Source organism: Mus caroli, unplaced genomic scaffold, assembly GCF_978045245.1.
Source record: "Mus caroli unplaced genomic scaffold, Mus_caroli_1 scaffold_7, whole genome shotgun sequence".
Lineage (NCBI taxonomy): Eukaryota > Metazoa > Chordata > Mammalia > Rodentia > Muridae > Mus > Mus caroli.
In genome coordinates, this window is record NW_028227262.1 from 8,898,582 (window position 1) to 8,915,299 (window position 16,718).

Sequence of the window (16,718 nt, forward strand, 5' to 3'; positions counted from 1 at the left end):
TTAAAATATTTATTTTAAATATTTGTGATGGCGCACGCCTTTAATCCCAGCACTTGGGAGGCAGAGGCAGGTGGATTTCTGAGTTCAAGGCCAGCCTGGTCTACAGAGTGAGTTCCAGGACAGCCAGGGCTACACAAAGAAACCCTGTCTCAAAAAAAAAAAAATTTCTTTTTATCATGTCTGTTGGAGGTGGAGTAAGTGCTAGCAGGGTCCAGAAGAGGGCAGTGGTCCCCGGAGAGCTGGAATTACAGGTGGCTTTGAGCCACACAGCTTGGCTCCTCTGTAAGAGCAGTAGGTGTCCTTCAGCACTGAGTTACCTCTCCAGCCCTTAACTTACAGGCCTTTTCAGTGTTGATGCAGTAAGTTCCAGGCCCCACACAATGGTGAGGTCCATAGAAGAGGATTCCTGGAGAGAACACCTGTCCCCACCACCACCACAGTCTCATACTGCAAAGCCCAGCGTGCCCTTCCTTGGAGTTCTCTCGGGGCCCACTCTGCTGCATCAGTGACTGGCCAGGGCAGAGGGAGAAGCCTGGGAACCCCCTCCCCCACATGTCTGTGCAGAGCCCTGACAACTGAGCTCTTAATTTAATAAGGAAGCCAGCCCCATTCCTTGAGACCACTTAGCCAAGGCCAGGTAGCAGCTGCCCTAGGTCAGCAGAAACACCCATAGCTTTTCCTCCTTAGACGGCAGCCCTCGGCCTGTGGTACACACCTCCCGCCCCAAAGGATTCCTGATGGGTTGAAGGGATCACAGACCGCAGGGAACCTTTCTTTGTCTCATGGAGATGGCGTAATGCCCTTTCTCAGGAAGTACAGTTTTCTACTGACCAAGAGATCTGAGCAGGGAATCTGTATTGCATGTCCCTGCAGGAAGGAAAATGTGTTGTCAACACATGCAATCCGACATGCACTTGGAGTATACTGTTGTCTGGGGTTTGCTTGTGTTTCTTTTTTTTTTTTTTTTAAAGATTTATTTATTTATTATATGTAAGTACATTGTAGCTGTCTTCAGACACTCCAGAAGAGGGCGCCAGATCTCGTTACGGATGGTTGTGAGCCACCATGTGGTTGCTGGGATTTGAACTCTGGACCTTCGGAAGAGCAGTCGGGTGCTCTTACCCACTGAGCCATCTCACCAGCCCCTTGCTTATGTTTCTTACTTTTTGGGGTTTTTTGATTGTTTGTTTGTTTGTTTGTTTTGAAACAGTCTCACTCTGTAGCTCAGGCTGGCCTGAGCTGGACTTACCACGTCGTCCAGGCTGCCTCAAACTCTTATGATCCTCCTGCCTCTGCCTCCTCAGCACTAGGTCTATAGCCATGTTTCACTCTGCCTAACTTGGGTTGCTGTTTGTTAAGCAGTTTTGTGGTGTTGTTGCTGCTGCTGTTGTTGTTGCAGTTGTTGTTGTTGCTGTTGTTTTGCTAGCCACCGCCCTGGCTTCCCTCAGGACACAGATTTGCTTGCATTCTCACAGCTTCTCCAGTGCCTGGAGCAGGAGATGGCTTGAACTCGAACTTGAAATTTGAGACCAGGCTGGGTAACAGAGCATGACCTCTGTCAATAAGAAGGGATGGGAAAGAGGACGATAAAGAAGAGGGGGAGAAGGAGGGGAGAGGAGCGAGGGGGGAGGAGGGAGGAGAGAGGAAGGAGAAGAGGAAAGGAGATTTAAACTAGACAAACATGTAAAGCAATATAGTGTGTCCTAGAAACCCAGAGGAACTTTGGACATGCAGATATAGTTTCCCCCAGAATTATATTTACCAAAACTGGATAATATGTGTCATTTTTCAAGCCATTGCCTAAAATTCAACTACACACACACACACACACACACACACACACACACATATATCAAGTGAAAGAAAAAAATTCTCATTAACCACAAAATTCAAAACGATCTAGACCAGAGCTGTTGAGAATAAGGTAACAGCAGAAATTAATCATTAAGTTACAAAGAAAACTTGCGAAGTTAAAAGCCGTCACCCCAAACGGCGTTTTCATGGTAATGATGTTTCAAGCTGCAATTTCAGAGACGTTTCCTGTGCATGTTTTTGCGGTTAAGGTCCCTGTTTCTGATGTGCACTTTCAAAACCAAAGGCACGTACATTTACAAAGCAATGCCAATGTAGAAAGAAGAAAAAACCCTTTTCTTTCCACCAATGTGTACATGAAACACTAACCTCAAAGAGTTCCTAGGCTTGAGCAAAACAGAATTCTGAGTCTCTCCTCCCCCACCCTCACTGCGAGGCCATCTCCGTGGAGAGACTTCCCACAGGAAAGGCTTCTTAAACCCAAGTGAAGGCAAATCTCAGCAGACAGGTCTTGTCAACTGTGTTTGCCCCGAGTTAAACCTCCGATGCAGCGACATTTCCACACACCTGTCCATTCTTCATCAAAAGCATCCACTTCTCCCTGGGTCTTTGGGTCTGAAGGCTCCTACATCACAAAAACAGTAAATACATTCCTTAGACTTTTGTCTTGTTAATCTCTCTCTCCTTGTCCAGGGTGTGACTGTTTATTTTGACAATTTGACTGGATTTGAAATCTCCTAGTGTGCTCAGGACGGTTTCCCAGAGAGGCTGAACAGAGGAGCAAATATCCACCCTGCGTGAGAGCTGCACCATCCACAGACTGTGTCCTGGGTGAACAAGAAGCTAAAAGGAAGGGAACCCCAGCCTTCATCCCTAGTTCCTAACTGCCGGCGACCAACTGCCTCAGCCTCTTGCTGGCATGGCCTCTCCCTCCTCAGCTCCCTGAAACTTGAGGTACAAGTCCCAGCCTTTCTTGAGTTGCTTCTGTCAGACATTTTGTCTCAGCAGCCAGGAATGTTGACAGCAAGTCCTGCATGGGGTGAGGAAGACAGTGCCTGCCTGTCCTCTACATACTTTCCACGTCACAGCTGCATCCTAGGCCAAAAGGCAGATTAACAAGAATACTGCATGCAGCTGGACGTGGTAAGACCTTTGACAAATCATAAGAAACTAAAGGCCCAAAGAGTCAGTGAAACCTGAGCATTTAAATTCCCGTGAGGTTGGGAGCCGAATACAGACTTTTGAGAAGGAAGAGGACAGAAGTAAACGGGGAGCTGCTCATGGCAGCACAGATGTGTCTCTGTGCCCTGGTGGTCAGAAACAAGGATGCTTCCCTCAGCTATGAGATGACCTCTCTCACGGAGGTCTTATCACCTGCTTCCTGAACAGGCACAAATTCCTTCCTGTGTTTTATCTGGCTGAAGAGACAGCTCAGTCAAGAAAGTACTCATCACACAAACACGTGGCCCTGAGTTTGATCCCCGGAACCCACATGAAAAATGTCAGGCACTTCGAAGACAGAGATAGAATCATGCCTGGGGCTTAATGAACCACTAGACTAGCCCATTCCAGGCCAGTGACAGACAGCAAGGTGAATATGGACTAAGGAACAACGGCTAAAGTTGACTCTAGCTTACCCATACACAAATGTGTGCCTACACACACACACACACACACACACACACACACACGTGTGAAGGCTTGGGGGTGGGAGGTTAGGCAAGCCAGGACTTAAGGAAGATTACTTCCTAGATTTTATGACTTGTTGATGGGGGGAAAAGGTGACCTTCCTAGCCAAGCATAAGACACTGTGGTGGTTAATCTTGTCAATTCCGTGAAATCTGGAGTCACCCAAGACAAACCAGTGCCATGACCAGCATCCCAGACTAAAACGGAAAAAGAGCCTGCAGATGATGGGGCTCAGGTTTAATCCCTTCGCTCCCTAAGCTGACTTGACGGTATTTTCATCACAGCAATAAGATAAGTAATGACCACTGGCAACCTGAGCCCCATCGTCCCCGCAGCCAGCCACCGAGCTCTACGGGCAGGTTGTTTCTGCGAATATTAAGTTTGATTTCTATAAAAATGTCAAGCAACCAACCTTTGAAAAGCCAGCAAGGAACATACTGCAGAGGTTAGGCCACATTCAAGATAAAAACATCAAATCAGATCCTGTGATATGTACAAGTGTTTTGACTGCATAGCATGTGTATGCAGTACCGATGGAGGCCTGAAGAGGGCAATAGAGCCACCGGAACTGGAGTTACAACTTTTAGTGAGCCACCATGTGGGTGCTGGGAATCAATTCTAGGTCCTCTGGAAGGATGTCAGCCCCACGTGTATATTTAAAATGTATGCTTGTGGGCTGGAGAGATGGCTCAGCAGGTAAAAGATCACTCGCTGCTCTTGTAGAGGACCTGGCTTCAGCTCCCACTACCCAAGGGCAGTTGATAACTCTCTCTAACTCCAGTTCTAAAGAATCTAACGCTCTCTATGGCCTCTGTGGGCACTGCATGCAGGGATACATGCAGACAAGACACCTATGTCATCAAAATAAAAATAAATCAAGCCGGGCGTGGTGGCGCACGCCTTTAATCCCAGCACTCGGGAGGCAGAGGTAGGCGGATTTCTGAGTTCGAGGCCAGCCTGGTCTACAGTGTGAGTTCCAGGACAGCCAAGGCTACACAGAGAAACCCTGTCTCGAAAAACCAAAAAAAAATAAATAAATAAATAAATCTTTTAAAAACTAAAATATGTGTTTCAAAGACAGTGAGCCCCCAAATCAAGTGACTTTATACTAACTCAAATCACTTTTCCCAAGTGGCATTTTAAATAAAGAAAATTAAAGATTTGCTAATCACGTATTCCAAGATAATTTCCCTGAAGTACACATTTGTATGTGCAAAGAATCTCATTTAAGCTGTTAATTAAATGTGTCCCACAAAGACGAAACAGAGGACATGCAATCATCCTTCTAAATGTACTTCCCATGTACCCAACAATGCCCTGTAATAATTCAACATTGGTAAAGGATGTAGCTTGAGAAAACCAACTAAAAAGACAATCTCCCCTCTCCCATTCTGAACAGGCCTCTGGAATTAAAAAAATCAGTCCCTCACAGGAACCATGACACATCGTAAAAGAAGAGAAGAGAAGTCTACGGTTTAAGGGTCAAATAAAATGATTCCGTGGACACTTTAAAAATCCTTGCATTTTCACCAGGCAGAGAAATCGATTTTCTACAAAGAGAAACATATGTTACCCATACAAGTCCTCTCATTAAACCCCAAGGCCCATCTACTTGTTGGTTATAAAAAACACTACATATGGAAAGAATGTTTAAAGCCACTGTACGTGAAACTCAATGCACATGCGCACATAACTGCCTGTGTAAAGCTCCTCGTGAGTCTTGTTCTGTTTCCCTTCTCCCAGTTTTAAGGCGAGGGAGTTACAAGCCACAGACCCCTGCCTGGGTTTATGCTTTCACAGAATGCCTTTTCTCGGGCCACACACAGGAGGGAGAGATTTATTTAGCCCTAAAAGCAATGATGATTTTATTTACCTCTTAGATAAACTGCAACTCCAAAAAAACAAAAAACAAAAAACAAAAAAAACAAAAAACCATCAACTATGCCCTGGTGATTCGGTGAGATATCTGAGTGTGGGTATGTACACTCAAGAACGGTGCCCATGGAGACTGGGAGTCTATTGGATCCCTTGGAGCTGGAGTTACAATCAGTTGTGAGTTACCTGACATAGGTGCTAGGAATCAAGCTTGTGTCATCCGAAAGAGCAGTGTGCACTCTTAACCGCTGAGCCTTCTTTCTCTCCAGCCCCCAGCCACCTAAGTTTAATCTGCAGCTTACGTCATGCTCCACCCCCATTTCCTACCCCCACCTTTCAGGTCTCTGCTGGCACACTGTGTTCATGGGGAACCATGCCTGAGCCTCAGTGAATTGGTTCTCTTATAACCCATGTGTTTGTCACCCACCTACATTGCAATGAATTTCATATTGCCTGTGTTTGTGAGAGTAGCCAATTTTTTTTTTTTTACTTTGTAATTATTTAGGCTTCCCAACATGCAACAAACGCGTCAAACAGATTCCTGATCCCCCACCCCTGCGTGCCCCATGAATTTCCCCAGCACAGCACTGCCCTCTCTCAGCTGGAACCCCTGTCTCTCCTGTTCCTCCCCAACTTTGCCTCCTTGTAAAGCAAATCTCATTCCCCTTCATAATTTCACCACAGGAAAATTCGCCCTAACGCATCTGCAAATCTCTCTAAGTGGCAAAGGCTTCCCAAAGGACAATGGAACCACACATTTATCTCAGTACACCGATCTCTTTACATATATAACGCCTATATGAGCAAACCCTTTCTTTCCCAATTTGTTTGACTGACTGACTGACTGATTGACTGACACCAGAGTCTTGCTGTGCTGTCCAGGCTGGTCTTGAACTCCTAGGCTCCAGCAGTCTTCCTACCTCACCCTCCTCAGGAAGAGGCCACTGAAGTGTACACCACCACACCTGGTTCTTTCTCTGCATTATTTCCCTTTGTTTCCACATCTCCTCCTGCCCTATGGTGTATTTGACTGTCTTACCTCTACATGTAGGCTCCCTAAAGGCAGATGTTCCCATATGCTTTCTTTTGGGCTTCATGGGATCTATAATGGTGCAGAATCATGAGGGGCGCTCATTAAGCTATTCCTCTTACCCTCTCCGTATACATGATGCGGGGCTGGGACACGTCAGTGGCGATCTTGTGGAGCTCTGAGGTTGATCCCTTCACCTTCACATGTGTGCTGAGGATTATCAAGTTGCCTGGGTTGCAAGGCAGGCTCCTTCACCCTTGGGGCATCTCTCTGGCCCTCAGCAATCCATTTCTAGTCCAACAGTGTCAACCGAGCAGATATGATCCAGATGATAACAGCAAGATGACGTGTGGCCATAAATGTCACCCAAGCTTTTGATGGGGGGGTGGGGGGAGACAGCCAGCTGCCCAGTTTATCCTTTCCCACCGAGTTTCTTCTAGTTTCCCCACTGGGAGGAAGGTTCTTAGGACAGAAAGCCATGTCCAGCTCTCCCTATGTTGAAGTTTTAGCTTCCTATGAAATTGCTTAAAAATATATCCAGGTGATAAGCTGATAGTAGCAACTTGACGAGAAGTCCCCGATTTCCATGCGGAAGATGTCATTTGGCTAGGAACACAGAAGGAAAAGCAAGACCCTCACAGCCTGAATCTAGGCCCTGTGCTCACTGATGGTCCAGGAACTGGCATCATAACAGAGTTTTTGCAGCTCTCTTGCACTAAAATATCAAGAACGCTGACATCGACAGCATCTGCACTGGGTACTCGGCTTCTCCCAAGTGTCATCCCTGACCTGACGCCAGCGTATCCTCATAAGGACGGGATGTCAGTCAGTGCAGTTACTATCACCAGTTATGGATGAGGTAGAGCAAGGCAGAGAGTAGGGGCTCTCTATAGTGGAGCAGGTGATAGATTTATTCTCCAGTCAGACGCTGAACTCTACCTTGTGTAGCCAGTGAAGGGTCATGACTTGACTCCTGGTGGCCTGGACCCATCATACATTGTGGTTCTTGGTTGAGCTAAGGCTAGAACCTCTCGCGGTCCCACAATACGTCTGCCTCATTACTGAGCAAACCTTCACAGCTGCAGGCCACAACCTGGAACACAAGCTTGACACAAGCTTGATTCCTAGCACCTATGTCAGATGACTCACAACTGATTGTGACTGACCCTGGGAACTGACCCCGCCCGGGTTGGAACACCAGCTATCCTGGTTCAACCACTTCCATGGTTCAGTTTCTCCAGTACTAAATATACGTTGTAACAACACATACCTCAGAGAGATAGCCAAAGGGGCCAAAGGAGAGAATCTTGGAAAGTACTCACCACAATGTCCGGCTCTTAGCAGCAGTCACAGAGCACGGTGAGGAAGAGATGGGGTTGAGAAACGCAACGCTTGCAATTAATTACAACCATGTCACTAGTGCTTTAGTCTCAAGCTCTGGGGTTAGGGAGTGGATGCTAGGGAGCTTCCAGTGGACCCCTTGGATGGAGGAGCTCTCCGGTGAGCCACTGGTCACATGTCCTCTACTAGCAACAAGACAGAGGCAGCTACAGCGGGCGAGAATGAGTTGGCACAGGGTATGTCAAAGGGAAGCTATGTGAGCATCTCCCAGGGGCCCCTGGAGACCGAGGCCCAGAAGACTATCTGGGTGGGCGGGGCTTCCCGAGCGGCTCTGCGGACCATCCGGGTGGACCGAGCTTCCTGAGAGTCTCCGAGGAAGGGGCAAGGCGAAGCTTTGCGAAGGGGAATGGACAGACACATCATCTCAAGCCAGGGGAGGCTTCATCCGCCTCAGCTGAATCGTGTGCAGTAAGGAACCTCGGCTTTCACAAAGCACCCAAGGGAGAGAGGTCGCTTCACTCTTAGTCCTTTCTTCTTTATACCGTTCCTCGGGAGCCTGAGACTCACTTGCGTAGCTGAGGATGACTCTGGAGTCCTGGTGCCCTCACCTTCTCGGATCGCAGGTGTGCTCTGCCATGCCTAGTCAACACGTGCTGAGGCGCAAACCCAGATCTTTGTCCATGATAAACCAGCACTCTCCAATGACTCACTCACATCCTCAGCCACATCTCCTTTACCTTTCTTGCCAGTTTTCCATCTCCAAAGGTTTGCGTTTGATACATGCCAACTAGTTCCAAGCAGAGCCCCTGGACTGCTGATTTCTGACTGGAACATAGCGTCTCCCGTAATGGAGGTATTGTAGAACGTAGGTGGACAGCGTCAGTCCAAAACACTGAGCTACAAGAACCATCCCAGCCTTTAGGAGGCTGAGGCAGGTTTGCCGTGAGCTTACAAACAGCCAAAGCTACACAGTGAATTCCAAGTCAGCCTGGACCACAGAGTAAAACCATCTCAAAAATAAAGGACTGTGCGATCTGTTTGCTTGCTCGTGATTGTGAGGGAAGACACGGTTAGGAGGGACAAACTGAGGTTGCTTGCCTCTTCCTACAGAAGGCTGCGCATTCCCACCCAAGGCCTTGCCCACACACGATTGCTATTTAAACACAGATGTTCCTCTCTGCTGAGGCAGGGTCCCCACAGACTTCCCTTTCATCTGCCTTTAGAGTATTTTCATGTTTGGCTTTAGAACCTCCATGAGGAAACTTCACAAGGCTCCGCTGACAGAGGCAGGGCCAGAGAACTCCTCCCCGACTGAGGGAAGGGAACAGGTGATGTGCACATTGTTTTCAAGGCTGCACATACCAGGTTGCTACCTAGGAACGGGTGAGTTCATATAAAGTTCCCTCGTAATGTACTCGCTCCTACGTCAGGATGCACTGAAGAGACCGCTGCTCACACGGTATTTATAGTCATCTGGTCACTAAGATGCAAAAATGATACCACTGAGACAACTCTGCTTGGAGTTCCTCTCTCCTGAGTGTGATGTACCAGCTCACGCTCCCATCTTGTTCTATCCATCCCATGTGAGGTGAAGTCTGTCTGCTGTTCTGAGTGAAGGCACTACTCGTCTCCTGTCCTACTACAGCATCCTCATATCAGTGGTGGCTCCCTGGGCAGGAGGTGCCGTGGGCAGAGACTTGGTGCTGATGCATATACTGAGGTCAGAGGTCAGAGGAAAGGGGATCTATGAGTAAGGGTTGTGTGTCGACCACCTCTCACTGTCCTTTCAATTAGGTTACTGTGATAAAATACCCTGACAAAACACAACGCAGGACAGGAAAGGGCTTGTTTGACTCAACATTCCAAGTTTCGAAACAGGAATTCAAGCAGTCAGTCTACCACTTCCACAGTCATGAGCAAAGACAGAATTAAAACATCTTTGTTTGCTGCTCTCAGCTAAACCCTCTCCTAGCTTAAAATGGTTCAGAACCTTCTGCCTGGGGAATGGTGCTGCTAGTCATGGGCCAGGCCCTTCTACACCAATGAACAATCAAAACAAGTTCTCCACAAATGTGCCTATCAGCCAGCTATTCCTCACTGGAGGCTGTCTTCCCAGGTAATTCTAGGCTATGTCAAGGTGGCAACTAAAACCAGCCACCACGGCCACACAGGGAATGCTTCAGAAATATTTCCTGAGTCGATATTCTTCCTCCACATTTGATATGACAGTGACCAGTGCTTGTTTCTCTACGACACCAAAGCCCAGAAGTCCGTCATCACAACACCACGTCAGTGAAGGCGAGAACAAAGTGGAATAATCACAGAGATGGCACTGGTCCTTCTCAGAGTCCTGTTCCCAAGAGAGAAGATGAAGTTCAGCCCCACTAAGGAAGCTAACCTGACTGCTGGGATGCTCCCCGGAGCTTCCTACTTTATGAACACCGCTCTGCCCTTTGTACTTAATGACATTTGTAGCATGTGTATGCATGTTTCATGTGTATGGATGCATGTGTGTGCAATGAGTGTGTGTCTGGGTGGAGGCCCATGATCACTGATTTCGCTAGTCTACCTAGCCAGCTTGATCTGGGGAATCCCAACATCTCTGCCTCTGAAGCGCTAGGATTACAGGCAACTGCCATGTATGCCAGCTTCTCAAATGACCCATGGGGACTCACACTCCTGTCTGCATTCTTGCACCATGGACACCAAGTCATGTCCTGAACCCTGGATGAATGGCTGTTAAGAGTATGCTGTGGTGGGGCTGGAGAGACGGCTCAGTGGCGAGGAACACTTGCTGCTTCTCGGGAAGACCTGAGGTCAGATCCCAGCAAGGATGTCAGGTGGTCCACACCACCCGTGACTCCAGTTCCACGGCCAGCACCCTTTTCTGGCCTCTCTGGGTACACACACATGTGGCATACACACACTAAGACATACATGCACGTAAATAAAAACTTAAAAAGAATATACATTGAGATTCTGCAAGGAGAGACCCGTCATCGCCTGTATAGTGAGCTCAAACAAACATTCTTGCTGGGCCAGTTTCTGCCATGACAACTGCCTTCCGATTTTACCTCCGTCTGTACTGGCACACCTCACAGTCTTACTAAATAGAATGGATCTACCTGAAATTAACGTGTCTGGTGATTCCCTGGTGGTAGTGATGGGAGTTGCCCAATGTGGATCCTGACTCAGTTCCATCTGTGTTTCTTACTTTCTGGCGCAGAGAGATACTCTTGGCTCATCCTGCCCTTGCCTGCTCTGGCCTTGAAGTTAGTAATTTCTTTTCAATGTCATCCTGAGCCTGAGCCAGTCCTCAGGTTTTTCTATTATTGCCAGATTCTTGAGATTGGTAAATAAACAAAATAAACAACGACGGTCACAAATCATCTTCAGAAATTAAGTAGAGGAGAAAAATTCAACAAAAGCGGGATTGCTTCTCTCTGTCCCACTTTTGCTGACTGCTGCATGCGAGCTTAATTCCCTGGTGTGTAGGACGGCGGCGCATGTTTTATAACTAAAAAGACAGTCGTATTTGCAAACTCACAGGAGCCTGGCATCCAATCCAGATCCGCGGCAACCCGCAGCCATACTGCAAGCCAGATGGATGAGCCAACTCTAACAGCATTGAGCAGCTGCCTTCTCTCTGTGCTCACATGCCTGGAGTAAAAACCCACAGCCTGCTGTGTGCCCCGGGGAAGCAAGAGGCATAGAAGTCAGGCTCTTTCCAGCTCCGCCTGTTTCACTTCTGAAATATTCTTAAGGACCAGCGAGATGGCTCAGCAGGTAAGGTTGCTTGCCTCCAAACCTGACAACCTGAGTTCAAATCCCAGGATCCGCCTGGGTGGAAAGAGAGCACTGACTCCTGTCAGTTGTCCTCTGACTCCATACAGGCACTGAAGTATGTGTGTGTGATAAATAAAGCGTAATTTTTAAATTTTGTGAACGTACTCTGTTGTTGCTGCTGCTGCTGTTGTTGTTGTTGTTGTTGTTTTGAGACAGGACTTTCTATATAGCCCCAGCTATCCTGGAACTCTTGATATAGACCAGGCTGGCCTCAAACTCACAGAGATCCACCTGCCTCTGCCTCTGCCTCTGGAGTGCTGGAATTAAAGGCATGCATCACTATGCCCCGCTTTAAATGTATTCTAAAGATGTGAACCAACTTGGAGAAGTTCCAGCCAGGTCCGGTCTTGTGTCTATGGAACAAGTAACATCATTTCACCCTTCCACACATTCACAAACACTTTACTGCATGGTTTGCATGCGGAGTCGGTTTGCCCTTCAAATAATCTAATGCTCAACAGAAAGGGATCATTTTTTAAAATAGTCCTGAGGACTGAGGACCTAACTCAGTGAAGAGCAGTTCCTACACATGCATATGGAACTGAGTTTGAATCCCCAGCACCCTTATAAGGAGCCAGGTATGGCTACACATGCCTATAACCCAACACTGGGAACAACGACATCCTGGGGGCTTGCTGTCCAGACAACCTAGCCGAGACGATGAGCTCGTGGTTTCGTGAGAGCCTATGTCTCAAGGCTGCAGAGCAGAGAGCAATAGAGGAAGACAGACAGCTTCCTGCTCTAGACTTTGCATGCACACACACACACACACACACACACACACGCACGTACACCATTCACAATACAACACAACACATAGAGACACACACCATAACTTCAGCATCAGAAGGCAAAAGTAGAAAGAACATGGGTTTGAGGCTAGCCTGGACTACTAAATGAGACCCTTTAAAGAGATGGCTCCATGACTAAGTGTGCCTGTTGCTCTTACAGAGGCCCTGAGTTCACCGCATCCACAGTAGGTGGCCCCCCACTGCCTGTTACTCCAACCCCAGGAGATCAGACACCTTTGGCCTCCACAGGCACCTGCACGCACAAGCACAAACTTACACACAAACCCATAACTGCATATAATAAAAAGGAGTCTAAAACATAATTAATAGATTAAGTCGATAGAACATCCAGTGAGCCTTGCTGGGTAACACTCCCCAACCCACCCCTGAGCACGTGGTTTGCCTCTTTTGACTGTGTACTAAATCAGAGCTTAAAAAGACTAGGTAGAAAGAAAGCACAGACTCAGGAGACAAACGGAGGAGCAGATGGTCTGCTGTAAAGCAATCCCAGCCCTCCATCACTTTGCTTCTCCCAGGATTAAACATTTAAACCACGATAATTTTCACATACATCCATAAAAAGCGGGAAAACAGAGAAGGCATGCAAATTCTCCTCAAATCCAAGTCGTTCTCCTGGAGAAGAAATTAATCTGAGCAGCAATAAAATCCTGGGGTGTGAAGATCAATCTTTTCATACAAAATTAACATGTGACCCAGAGCTCCTGGCGCTTCCCGCATCTCAGATGGAAACTATTTTTGCGAGGGAGATATTTTTTTCAGGCTGGCTGAGCCTCAGCTGGATGGCAATCTTTTACTCACATCATCTACTGGACCAATTTTTAAAATGCTCATTTTGATAGTAGGAGCCAAGAGCAGCTATAGATTAAACAGACCCACGGAGCCCTCGGATCTGATTTCACTGTGAAATTTCACTGCAAAATGTACTGGGGGAGCCATTTGCAGAAAGACATTAAGCAGTGCGACTCCAGTCTCGGCTTAAAGACCCCACTGGCATTGGAGGGGAGAGTAAAGAGAGAAGATGAAGGCAGAAGAGAAAAGAAAAAGGGGGGCCTGAGTGCCTCCATCTCCGTAGTGAATGAACACAGTACTATACTCAAGGGAATGACGGAAGCACAACGCGCAGGCGCGTAGAGGGGACCAGCCTGGCATCCCGCACAGCGTCGTGTGCGTCATGTGGTGTTGTTACTGCTCTCCTCAGGAGAACATCAAGTCTTTGCTAAGGTGAACTGGTTCCAACTGAAACAAAAAGCATCACCTACAATTCGGTCCTGATGGTCATGAAGTTAGACATATTGTCACAGGCAAACTTAAGCCCTCTGTCCCAACACTATCCCCAGCACTGGCTTCTCTTGTGGCTGCATCAGTGAACATCGCGCTCTTAAGAGTTACTGAACAAGAGCAGCCTGCCTCTCTGACACAACGCTGTGGACACCAGCCTCGCCAACACGATGCCACCCACGCCTGCTGCTTACCGGAGGCCAGAGGAATGGGAGAAATCAGAGCTGAGTAAATCCAAAACAGAAACAAGGGTTTCATTTCTATCAGAGACAAGGGCTCAGCAGGTAAGAGCATTTACCAAGAGCCCAAGTTTGAATCCTGGGACCCACATAAAAGACTGCCACGAGCCTATCATCCCAGCACCATGGGGCCTGTTCACCGAACGTAGCTCCAAGTTCAGTGCAGAATATGCCAGAGACTTTCAGAGTGGGATGAATGCCTGACTCTAACTTCCAGGAATGTCTACATGTACACACACACATGCACAAACACGCACATATACATGCACATACACAGATGCTCACACACACACACACACACACACGCACGCACAGATACATGCATATACACACAGACACACAAAACACATGCATACACACACAGTCACACAAAACACATGCACACACACATATTCACAATACACATACATGCACGCACACACACATATGCACACACACTCGTGTATACATATACACACACACAAACACAGACGTGCACTCGCACACATGCACACACAATTAATAATAAATTACAGAATAGTAAGATTTTACCTGCCTCTTGTTACTTTTGTGCCCTGCTTTGTTTAAGGCAGGGTCTCACTGTGTACACCACGCTGACCTATAATTCACTTAGTATGTAAACTCATGATCTTTGGCATGTTTTCCAATTACTAGTATTATAGACACCCCATTTTCCCAGGCACCCCATTGCCTTAGACACCCCATTTCCTAATTACTGACAAAACAAAAAAGACACTTGAGTGTGTGACTGAGTGCTGGATTTGAGGCTGGGAAGGGATGGCTTAGGAAAGGTCTTTCCTCCTGCCTTCTTCAACACAGCCTTCCATTTCCTTACACCTGATTTTCTTAGCTAGTAATAAGTCAGCTGGTTGACTTTGGGAAGAGCTCTCTAGAGGAACATGGCTGCCACCTTTGCAGGAAGTCAGGTTTGTCATCAGAGCGTAGGTCAGAAGTCACAGACTCAGTGACGTGGCACCATCTCTCACAGCCTGGGGAACTGTATCCAGCAGCCTACAGTAATTCTTTAAATGTTATGTGTATGTGTGCTTTGTGCGTCTGTGCACGGGGTGCATTCAGTGACTTGGGAGGCTGGAACTGGAGTGGCGGATGTGTTGTGAGCTCTCACGTAGGTTCTGGAAGTCAAACACGGGTCCTCTGGAAGAGCAGCCAGAGCGAGCCCTTAACCAGCGAGCCATCTCTACAGCCCAAAGACAAAATTCTTCACTTCCACACAGAAAAGAATTTCAGAAAAGTCAGTACAAAAAGCAGGACTGGAGTTTATTAAGAGCTCTCTTTTTTTTTTTTTTTTTTTTTTTTTTTTTAGCTTTTTGAGACAGGGTTTCTCTGTATAGCCCTGGCTGTCCTGGAACTCACTCTGTAGACCATGCTGGCCTTCCAAGTGCTGGGATTAAAGGCATGTGCCACCACTGCCTGGCATATTTTAACACAAAGTTAAGCATAGGAGTGAAATTGGAGAGTGGAGTGTCCTGGGAAAGAAAAGGCATGCCCATGTGTAGTCATGGACTTTTCAAAAGTGGTCCTGAGTGTCTTCACAGTAGCCATGTATATAATTTGGATTTCAGGGGGGTTTTTTAATATTATTTATATGAGTACACTATGGCTGTCATCAGATACGCTGGAAGAGGGCATCAGATCCCATTACAGATGGTTGTAAGCTACTATGTGGTTGCTGGGAATTGAACTCATGACCTCTGGAAGAACACCCAGTGCTCTTAACCTCTGAGCGATTTCTCCAGCCCCAGGGTTTCAGGGTTTTCCTGCTGTGAGGAGATACCTTGTCTGTGGCATTTAACTGGGGCTGGCTTACAGTTCAGAGGTTCAGTCCATTATCCTCACAGTGGAAAACATGGTGGCATGTAGGCAGATGTGGTGCTGGAGAAGTTGCTGAGAGTTCGACATCTTGATCCACAGGCATCAGAAAGAGACTGGGTTCCACACTGGCCATAGCTTGAGCATAGGAGACCTCAAAGCCTACCCTCACAGTGACACTTCTTCCAACAAGGCCACACCTATTCCAATAAGGACCCGCCTCCAAATAGTGCCAGTCCCTGTGGCCCAAGCATTCAAACACATGAATCTATGGGGGCCATCCCTATTTTACCCCACAGATGGCTTCTAGAGTTTCAGCTCAGAGGGTGACTAAGGACAGTTTTTGGTAAGTATGCTTATAGCATAGCTTCTGATGTAGAGACTCTGGGTCACATGGGCTGCAGAAAGGAATTAAAGCGAATAAACAAAGCTATGTCATGTCTGTGAGATTCCCACATGACTGTAGGAGCACATTTAGAAATGGGGAAGACCATATTTGGGCCATGGTTTGGTGCTATTTCAACATTTGTAGGCATTTACATAAAAAGATCAGCATCTCTATGAAGACCATTTCACAGGTCTTGTTAATTATGGTGGGATTCTTTTTTTAATCACATATCATTGTAGCATTTTTGGACAAAAGGTGTTTTACTAAATTCCCTTCCTTCTCGTCTCCTACCCACTTGCTCCCCAAACCCCCACGGAATCTCTCTCCCTTCAGTTTCCTGCCCACTTTCGAGAAATGTGTTGCTTCCTCCAGTCTCAGCACCTCTTTCTACACACACACACACAAACACACACACACATGCATCCTAGGCTAGGATCTATGTAAGAGTGAGACTATGCAGTTTTCATCTTCCTGAGTTTTGGCCACGTTGTTTAATGTTATACTTTCCAGATCCATTCATTTTCCTGCATATTTCATAATTTCGTCTTTCTTCACAGCTGAATAAAATCCCTTTGTGT

The 16,718-nt window shown here is 47.1% G+C and overlaps 1 protein-coding gene across 1 annotated transcript in view; it reads right to left on the reverse strand.

The window, feature by feature from the left end:
- Nucleotides 1-1,153: 1,153 nt before the first annotated feature.
- Nucleotides 1,154-16,718, reverse strand: part of Aebp2 (AE binding protein 2) — an 87,364-nt gene continuing 71,799 nt past the window's right edge. The window contains exons 9-10 of the mRNA XM_029478440.2: nucleotides 2,380-2,437; nucleotides 1,154-1,555 (exon numbers count right to left, since the gene is read on the reverse strand). Of these exons, the coding sequence (XP_029334300.1) occupies nucleotides 1,445-1,555; nucleotides 2,380-2,437 (169 nt within the window). The 3' untranslated portion in view covers nucleotides 1,154-1,444. The remainder of the gene's footprint in view (nucleotides 1,556-2,379; nucleotides 2,438-16,718) is intronic.